The following is a 10,902-nucleotide window of genomic DNA, read 5'->3' as shown; positions in this document are numbered from 1 at the left end:
GAGCCTATATCCAAGGATGAGAAAGTCAGAAAAAATAACGGTTTTATAGGTATATCTTTGAGGATTGTTCGACTAGTCTTATATAGTCCCTGGTATATCCGGGTGGTATATATATTTTCCAGACAATATTATGTTCGTTCATGAATGATATGCGATCCCCTCAACGTAAATTGCGTCACGATCCGATACACAGTACACACACACACCCACCGTACAACACAGAGCTAGCTAGCTGCAGCGTATTCCAGATACGTAATACAGTACATGTGCGAAAATATATCGGCAACGTTTACTTTCTCTGTAACGAATATACTGCGTCGACAACGTCAACAAATTCTTTAAAACCGGAGAAATCGCTTTGTATCACTGAAAATGGCCTTTTCCAGTATGATCAAATATATCGGAAAATCTGGCAGACAGGTATGTATGATTTGGAAGATCATGATTTGGTGATAGTGTTAGGAGAATTGATGATGGCGAGTGAAATCAAAAGTGGATGCAATTGCAAAAGGATGATGGATTGAATGCCGTGGAAATTTACCGGCAGTCTGCCGGTGCCTTGCTGATGCATTGCTGTCGCTGATGATCGATGATGTGCCGGGCTGCTGCTTGAGTTGTGTCTGTAAGACTGTAGTGTACCAGTACTACTACATGTAATAGTGTAGACTGGTCTTTGACTGGAGTTGGATGATGACGGATTATGAAATTAGTGGGGTGAATGATAGAGAATTATCAGAAAAAAAAAGGACTTACAGTGCAATTTTTGGAGGTGGACACGGGCGGTAGGGGTAGCCTGGGCCTGGCCCTGGGGCGTTTTGGGGAGTGAAAGTTATTATTATAATAAAATTATATACTCTGTACGTATGGAGTCACTCCCCACTAACGCCTGGTACTCCTACCTGTACTTCCCCACATACGGGTACAAAACCAGAAACTTTCGCCCCCGAAAATTCTACTTTCCCTCTAAAAGATCTAGCTCTAAAACGTACCATGGGGTCCAACTTCATTTCCAACATTTCTGCGATATTGATTTCTTTTTAAAGAAGAATTCATTAAAAAAACGAGAGATTTGTTATGAAAAGATGGGAAGAGCTTACGGCGTGTTTACGTCGCCATCTTGATTTCTTTGTCTTCCGCTTGGCGACAGCACGCAAATCGCGCTATTTGCTTGCTGTTGCCAAGCGGAAGACAAAGAAATCAAGATGGCGACGTAAACACGGCCGTAAGCTCTTCCCATCTTTTCATAACAAATCTCTCGTTTTTTTAATGAATTCTTCTTTAAAAATGAAATCAATATCGCAGAAATGTTGGAAATGAAGTTGGACCCCATGTATATACCTTTACCTTTATACCTTTATACCGCATCTACTAGAAAAATACAGTTGTGTCTGCAGTCAAGTTTCCAGGTCTATCTTGTACATGTTTTAGGGCTAGATCTTTTAGAGGGAAAGTAGTATTCTCGGGGGCGAAAGTTTCTGGTTATGTACCCGTACATGTATGTGGGGAAGTATAGGTAGGAGTACCAGGCGTTAGTGGGGAGTGACTCCATACGTACAGTATACAACTTTCACTCCCCAAAACGCCCCAGGCTAGGTAGGGGTAGCCAGGCGGCTTCTTGAAAAATGGCTTCAAGACAAAGTTAGAAAAGTTCTGGTCTGCGTGGCATTATCATACTATCAACAAAGCAAATACAAAGGCTTGACCCTTGAACCGCTTCGTTATGATGTACTTTCGATTACAAAATGCCGTTTTGAAGAACAATTTATAGATAAAAAACGATTAAATGATACAATCTAATCCGTGATTAAAAATAATTATCATTATTACAATAATTATTTTAATCAAGTTTCAAATTTCATTATTTATTAAATAATTTTTATCTATAAATTAGATCAAACTTCTATGTGTGTACACATACAGGTGTGTGTGTAAACAATACTTTCATAATTTACTATACTATATACACTCACTGCATTGGATGCCTACACTCATAGAACCTCACCATTACCAGCTTGTGCAATTCTTCTGCATGGACAACCCATTGGGATATCATGTTTCCATGATACCTGTATTCAAATTGCACAATAGCTCGGTTGCAGAGTGTACATGTACATGTAGCTTAAAGTGATTGGTTAACATTGGTTTGACTTTTAAAAAATCTGAGCTACATGTAGAAGGTCACTCTTGTCACCTGTGTCTGTGATACATGTATGTTACAAAAATGAAGCCCAGAAAAAATTGTGTTAAAAAATAATTATTTAATGCTTCAAAAATTGAAATATAAAGTGACCGGAAACACCATCTTAATTTCATCCCATACACTTATGTGTAATATTTAGGTGTCTATAAGACGCCTATGTACAAAATCTGGGTTTTCCTCACTCACACAACATGCGAGGTTAGTAATACTAACCTCGCACAACGCATGTGGTTTCATAGTGGACTTTGACGTTTTCATTCATCACACGAATGTGAGGGAATTAGAAACGCCAAACGTTTCAGTATTTCTCCACTAATGATTTCTTTTTAATAAATTTAGTTTAAAAAAACAAAATGAAGTGGAAATTATTTATAAAACTGTTTTTATCGCTTACCTCCAAGTCTCAACCAGGATACTCCGTTCGATCCGTCCTTAATACTGCGGTGGAAAGTACGCAAACAACAATCGAAAAGCAATTTTTCGTATCGAACATTCTCAATTCAAGTCGTCAGCGCATAATAGGAAATTGTACCAAAAATCAACAGGTTGCATCTCATGTATATACTTATTGGTAAAGTACGCCATCTTTTGACAAGATGATGATGAAAGTGGATTGAACGAGCAAGAAAATAATGCTGATCGCCTAGAATGCAGCTAGCTTGCAACACCGTAAACAAAGGTACGGTAGGCACTTAAGAACCAAGTTTGAAAGGACACTCGTAAAATTACGTCACTCTCGCGATGAATGATCATTAGATCGTGGACGTGCGTGTTCAATAAAAACTCTCTGCATGCATGCACTCAGTGTGTATTGAACACGCACGACCACGATCTAATGAATATTCATCGGCGAGAGTGACATAATTTTACTTGGTTCTTAAGTGCCTACCGACTTTGAAATAATATCGCGCGCCCTCTTTAGGCAAAAGTTGATATCAACGCTGATCAAGAGGCATCTACGTGAAGATCACGAAAAATGCTCTTATTTTATTCAAAACAACACCAAACAGAATTCAACAAACGATCCATATGGTTCGGTAAGTGTTATAGAATAAATATAATGCTTAGCTACGATGTAAAGTCATAGTTATTTTAGTAAAAAGGGTGTGAAAGATTCGCGTGCACCAGGTGCATATGAATCCTTCACACACGAGACGATTTGAAACCATGAGTGGGTTTTCCTTGCAGTTTTAGCTCTTCATTCTCAATAATGGTTGTTTTCAGGGTTTATTAGTTCTAATACATGCACTTGTACACATGTTTCATCTTGTTTTGAGAATTTTTTATATCGGCTGCTCACAAAGTTAAACAATACCTTTAATTCAGTTTTGGAGATTAGTATACCGATACAGACTTGCAATGAGTGAAAGATGTCCCTGCATTCTATCATCTCTGAGTCGTTTGACCCCATCCCCTGCCCCTCCCAACCCCCCCTGACTTACATACATACATGCATATAAAGTGGAATTAATGAATGAAAGAAATGAAATTATGCCATCTCAAATCCTATTGGGATAACGGTATTTATACACTGTACACTATTTGTTTATATTTTTTTAGATTGTACTGTACTAGTTAACAAGTCTTTTGAATTCTTGCAAAATTCTGTGCATTCTTTTGATAATTTTCAGTAGTAAATTCATTGTGTTATTGTTGTCCATGCCACATGCTCTGTTCATTGTACCTTTGAAAATTACCCAGCATCACTTACATAAAACTCCTTTATGTTTCTGAGAGCAAAGAGTCTTGTCATTACATTAAAGGAGAATGAAACCTTTGGAACAAGATAGCTTTTGTGAGAACAGAAAAATCAAAGAAACAGATCAACAAAAGTTTGAGAAAAATTGGACAAATAATGAGAAAGTTATGAGCATTTGAATATTGCGATCACTAATGCTATGGAGATAGCAAATTGGCAATGCGACAAAGATGTGTGATGTCACTTGTGAACAACTCTCCCCATTACTTTAGTATATATTTCACTTGAATTGCCTCTTATCACATCTATCCATAGATCATGTGTTCTTTCTACATGAGGGCATGTAATACATATTTTTTAAGAATACATCATGGATAGAGAGTTTGTATCATCATAAGAAAAAGCAAAAAGAGACATTTTGAGGGTGTTTTATAGTCCACCAAAGGGAAAGTTGTTCATCAGTGACATCACACATCCTTGTCGCATTGCCAATGGGAGGATCTCCATAGCATTAGTGATTGCAATATTCAAATGCTCATAACTTTCTCATTATTTGTCTGATTTTTCTCAAACTTTCTTTATTCTTATTCTTTGATTTTCTGTTTCTACACAAGCCTATTTGTTTCAAAGGTTTCATTCCCCTTTAATGTTAAAATGACAGAAAGTAGGAAGAATAGCCCTAATCAAAGAAAACAACAATTAACCATCTTCCTGAAATGCCAGCTACATGTACATGTACTTTTCAACATACTCTGTACAAAATGGAAATATATATTTTTTGGTAAGTACGTTTAATGCATATAAGATACTATTGGCTGTTTATGTATGCATGGTTTGAGGTTTCTGTTTCCACAGTATGATGTAGACTGCATAGCAATTAGGATTTGATACTGGCACTAGCAGAGTAGCAGTACTCAAGAATACCCTGCGCAACTGATGTAAGCCTTGCTTTACTTGCTGCCTCTCCTTTATAGACAATGTGTTTTAGCATGAATTCTAATGAATGAAGGAAGTGTAGATACATGTACTTCTGTTTGTATGAAAGTATAAAATAGAATGGTGCAAGTTTCACTACATGTATATCAATTGCTTTGCGTAATTCAAATACATGTAGATCAAATACATTTACCCGGTACATACTTTCTAGGTACTGTATTTATGAAGTGGTTCTAACTGGTTACTTTATTGATTTTCCTACATTTGTATTTTGTTTTGCTGTGTTGGACATACAGTAGGCTTAGCCCAATCTAGCTTCACGTTAATATAAGAAGTTAATATGAAGGGGGGGGGGATCTGCTGACCTGTGCAAATTCCTAACTCGAGTGAAGTGGTCTGAATGCCCGGCCTACAATTACTTGTGTAGTAAAGGCCCTTTGGCTCATGAAACTGTAGTTAAAACAGCAAGTTGAAGTTGTGCTAGTTAGTCATGTGTGAAGACCCGATTGTTGATCAAAGATTCAATCAGGGTCTGTGCCTCCAGATTAAATGGGGGGGGGGGTGACTTACAGTATTTCTAATGGATCGTCTGATCAGATTGCATGATTTTATAGCAGACATTTTGCATGGGGGCTTGGGGCTATCTCCCCCCCCCCCCCGAAGTGCTCAAAAGAGCCCTGGTTAGCATTTCTTGAAAGGACTTGTCAGACATTTCGTCACACGCACCACGAACCGTCCTCTGCGCACTTCGATGCGAAAGTTTAGCGCATTGTATCTATTCCACGAACAGTCCTCTGTTATGTTGCCCACTGTGGCTTTATTAACTTCAAGAAAATAATTATAAAGATACGGGATGAAACTTTGGAACCTGAACTTTTTAACGAAGACACTGGTAAATAATTTGCTCTCCTTTTAGGTGCACTTATTGCTGGTTAAAAAAAAACCTTTTCTTTAAATGCGTTCTCTGCAAAAGTAACTTTAGCATCGTAGTGCGCAGAGATGACGGTTCGTGATGCGTGCAACGATTTTATACTTACATAGATGTCCTGTTTTTTCTGACAGTTACTAAAGGAACAGTACTTCTCAGCCAATCAATATCAAGGAAAGTAGTCAGATCTGACAACTTGTCTGACAAAAATATTTATGAAACACCCCCCCCTCTCCAGTATTAAAAGTGAAGAAAAAAAAAGCCCTGGAAAATTTCCATTCATTACAATGTAAAAGTTTATCAAATTTTGCTGATTTGTGCAGTAGGTTGTGAAAAGTAGTTCTTGAAAATAAAGTCAGTTTTTTTTACTACTACAGTGACACTGCAAGAATTCATACCCATTCATTACTCCTAGAGTCCTATTTGAACCCTGATGTGATAAAAATGATATGAGGAACTTGTAATCGTAAACCTCTCTTTGAACCATCTATTGGTTGTTAACAAGTTTGTGCAATTAAAGTCCTATTACATTACAGTTTTATTTTATGGACTTGTAAAACCATTTTTTTGGGCATGATTGTGCTGTCAATGACCGAGATGACCTTTCATCTCATTAATTCAGTTAAATAAAACTAGAAAAAAATCAGACATTGTACATGTAGCATGTCATGGTTTTTAGCAGTGGCTGATGAAACTGCAATTTGAAATTTTATTGCATTGTCATGATTTTGTAGGAAAATGAGTTATTCTTAAAGTCAACTTTAGTCAAGCATATTTCTTGGCCAGTAATTTTGAAGAAGAAAAATGCCCATTGGGCAAGCAGATTTTGTGTGTGTGGTCGAGTCATATACACAGGTCTGTACATCAGGTACATGTATGTATAAGGGCAAAGTTTTGTAAAGTGTATCTTTATGTTGAAAGACCCAATAAGAACTAAAGCAATTTAAAAAACTGTGATGTCATTAAAGAATCATTCTGATGAGATTCCTACTATAAGGTCATGAAGTATTTGCTATATACTTATCATCAATGTTTATCTTCTGATAAAATTTTTTTTACTACGGCTGTCTATATTTGTTCTTTGGAGAATCAAGTATTTGATAGTCACTCTGAAGTAAACATTGTCACTCGTGACTTGCATCAGTGGAATGGCATGATGCAATGAAACCAGGGTATTCCCTTGCCTGATTGGTCAGTTGCCATGCAAATGAGACAACGCCCCCTAATCCTGCGATGTGATTGGTCCAGCCCAGATCCAACCTCCAGGATGTAATCCACACTAGTATACTTCCTGATATCAACATTGTGAGCGATGTCCTGATGAACTTGTCGAGTCATGCATACATGTACTCAGAATACAGTTTAACATTCAGATAACAAGACACAACTAAATGGAAAATGTGTTGCTTTTCTGCATACTTGCTATCTCTTTATTATTAAAGCAGTGATGTAGACTCAAATACATTATACTGTAATATTTGTTTACAGGCCCTTTATACAGTCATAAAGTACATACACTTTTACATCCTGATCTTGAGAAATACCCAGAAATGTGACCAATCGTGTAATGAACCAAAAATGTTGGGGGGCAGGGGCAAAACATTAATTTGGGGCACTATGAAAAAAAATGTGCTCAAGTACTTGTATTAATGCAAGTGAGCAGCATTGTTTTTATCTTTTTAGAATGAAATACATATTTTTCCTATATAATTAAGTGATGAAATATCTATTTTGTGATAGAATTCGATGTAATATTCTGAAAATTATATCATATGTCAACTTTTATTCCTTACATTTTCTTTCTTCTCCTTTTTCTTTGTTTTCTTATCAGGAGTATTTTTTTTTCAATAGATAAAGTGCCACAAACCCACAATCTTGAAGGCAGTGACTGCAACATACATGTATAGGCCTAATGTATTCTGTAGATCGCACATACATGTACATGTAGGCCTACATGTACATAGATTCTTAAATAAAGATTGAGAAGTTTTTTTAATTTCAGCAAACAATAGATATTTGTTGAGGTTACATTACACGTAGCTCCTGTAATGCAATTTAGAAAGAAAGAAAAAAGAGTCAAGTCTATGAAATTAATACTGTCCCATCACTCCCATGATGCATTTTGTCATCGCTTGCTTTATTTCACTTGAATATGGCACAATAAATCCTGTGGATCATCAATTCATGTGTGTGTTTTGTAACAAGATTTTGCTGTTCACATCAATTGCAGAGCTGCCAAGTAGTACTGATTTTCAGTATTTAGTACTGAAAAGTGAGAAGAATACTGATAGTTTCATGTAAAATACTGATTTCTAAAGTTTCAGTTGTATGTGTGGTCCTAAGGTATTTTTAAAAAATACTGATTTCCTCACCGAAATACTGATTTTCAGCTTTAGAAATACTGAAATGTTCTTTTTCTGGTTGGCAGCTCTGCAATAGCATACTTGAGCAAATAATTTTCCTGGTATCACATAGCAAATTGCTCCACATTTCTGAAAGACTGCTATGCATAGTCTTTTGTATACTTCTACATGTAGCATATTTTTACGTTGGACTCAGGGTGACCAGACGTCCCGTATTTTCCGGGATTGTCCCGCATTTTGCTCCTTTGTCCCGGCGTCCCGACAAACCCTTCCCGGGACGCCTATTTGTCCCGTATTTCAGAATATTGAAATAAAAATACATTTACAAGTGACGAATTTCCATTAAATAAGCAACAGATGACGAAGCAGGGACAACTATTAAATCGATAACTGTAAATTCTTGCAAGTTCTGCGATGATTTTCTTGCTATCCCAATAAATTGCAAACGAACTGGCCTCCTGCCTGTGTGTGACAGGCTACTAGCTAGGCTAGGCATGTAGGATCGGAGCAAGGTGCAAACAATATCTCACGTGATAAATAGTTTTTCCACCAAAATAATCATAAAATCGGGGGAATATTCTTATCATTGTACTATGGATTCTCAGATCAATTATTTGGAGATGTAATGGGAGGAACAAGTTATTGAATTTTCATAACTAGAATCTAGATCGGGATCTAGATCTAGTTGTTTCAGCTTTCGTTTGGAGTTTTGGTGTGTACGATGCCGCGATGTTTCATCTAATTTTTAAGTTTGACAATAATGTTTCAATTTGAAAAATTTTATTCATTTCTAAAACATTTACTTTTTGAAATTTTTAAAATACATTTTAAAAAACACCAAATAAAATTATTATTTTTATAAAATGATTTGATTTTTTTGTTTACTTGAAGTTTGAACTTTTCCCCTTTTCTTTCTTTTCCACCCTAGCCTTCCTGCATGCCCTTTTTTGTTCCATCTAACTTTATTTCCTATCTTTCTTTTCCTAAGCATTTTTCATTTTTCTCTCTCTGTTCATTTTTCTTTCTTTCCTTCTTTCTCTTACTTTCCTTCTTTATCAAATATCCTTGTTCTTATTCACTTCTTTCCTTATAATTACCTTGGCTTCCTTCCCTCTGCCTCTCATGTTTATTTTCGTTCTTCTTCTCCTTCCATTATTTTCTCTGTTTTCGTTCTCTCCTCCCTTCATTTTCACTCCCTCTCTTTCTTTCTTTCTTTGTTTTTTGTCCTTATTTTCCCCCTTATTCTTTCTTTCCCTTGCTTCCTGTTTTCTTTTTTTCTTTCGAAGAATGAACTAAACATGTTTCGTTCTTTCGGAGAATGAACTAAACAAGTTTCTTTCCTCTTTCTTTTTCTTACCTTTTTTCCCTCTAATTCTCTCCTTTATTTTGTCTTTCACACATATTATATTCACCTTCCCTTCCTTTCTTTCTCTTTCTTTATTCATTTCAAAGAATTACGGAAAACTTTTTTATCTCTTTTATTCTGTCTTTCATCCTTTTTTAATTTTAACTTTCTGCTATTTTTTATGTTTTCCTTTATTTTCTTTTCCTTTCAATTCATCTCTTTCATTTTTCTCCTTCATTCTTTCGTTCACCTTCCCTTCTGATTCTTAATATTTTTTTCACAAGTCTAACACTTTGTGTGGGCTTCTTTGTTGATCTTTTGTCAATTGTCCCGTATTTCATTTTGTGAAATCTGGTCACCCTGATTGGACTGTTAGTACGGGAGCCAGTAGGGGTCGGCATAGCTAAAAAGGTAGACAATTTTCATGTTAAGACGCGATTCGCCATGCCACACAATGCAACGAATGGGGCGTCTGATGTGTCCTTAAGTGGTGGGTGTGGCCGTAGGGGCCCTGAAAAGAGGCCCCTAAATTGAGCTAGATCAGCTGGAAAGGTAACCACCTGAAAACAACAGGAAAATTTTTGGCATAGTTCACTTGTACATGAATGACACTTAACTGACACTTTTAATGTTTAGGCGCCCCCGGCAGATGCCCCCAAACCCCAACCCCTCAAATTTTGCATTAATAGTTGATAGCTTTTCTCTTCAGACCAAAAATGCTATTCAACATTTGTAAAGTAACATTATTCCCTGTACTTGTACAGTGTAGATACAGTTTAGCATTCAAAATGTGTACATGTACATCACATACACGGTAGCTACCAGGGTATCTCAATTGTTGCCCAGGATGAGGAGAGAGACCGGGGGCCTGAAACACAAAGGTTAGCGATTGATCGTATGCTTGATTTTTACGATTGATTGTACATTGTAGTCAATGGAATCAATCATAGAAATATGTTCTATGATCGTTGCTAAGCTTTGTGTTACGGGACCCAGGTTATTGTTTATTCAGTTTTGCATGAACAATGCCGAATGCAGGAAATCTTAACATCAGATAAAAAAGAAATCATGTTCTTTTACATGTATGTTTCCGGATGATTTGTGATGTGGAACTACAAAGTGAGCAAATCATGAATCTTTTTGAGCACTTTAAAATGTCTGTTGTTGTAAAAGTACAATACCCTCCTTGCTCACCTGGAAAACCGCTACCACATGAAAATGAAATTGTTTATTGTGGTTGGTTCCATCTGCATGTTTGTTGATTGAAACCAATTATTCTAATGGATTTGTTATTTTGTTTCAACTGACTATGTGTATTTGAGTTTTGTCAGACGTGTATCAATCAGATATGATTATTTACGTCTGGGACCGACCTTTAACATTACCATCAGAAAGACATGACCAGGGCTCGAACCTCTGCATCATTTTGTA

General features: G+C 36.5%; 1 protein-coding gene across 1 annotated transcript in view; it reads left to right on the top strand.

Annotated features, from left to right (window-relative positions):
- The first annotated feature begins 287 nt into the window (after positions 1 to 287).
- Positions 288 to 10,902, top strand: part of LOC121422143 (branched-chain-amino-acid aminotransferase, cytosolic-like) — a 28,048-nt gene continuing 17,433 nt past the window's right edge. The window contains exon 1 of the mRNA XM_041617038.1: positions 288 to 420. Within this exon, the coding sequence (XP_041472972.1) occupies positions 373 to 420 (48 nt within the window). The 5' untranslated portion in view covers positions 288 to 372. The remainder of the gene's footprint in view (positions 421 to 10,902) is intronic.

Source organism: Lytechinus variegatus, chromosome 9 (genome assembly GCF_018143015.1).
Source record: "Lytechinus variegatus isolate NC3 chromosome 9, Lvar_3.0, whole genome shotgun sequence".
NCBI classification, from domain to species: Eukaryota; Metazoa; Echinodermata; class Echinoidea; order Temnopleuroida; family Toxopneustidae; genus Lytechinus; species Lytechinus variegatus.
The sequence above is the reverse complement of the archived record's forward strand: the minus strand, read 5'-3'. Positions and strand labels throughout refer to the sequence as shown.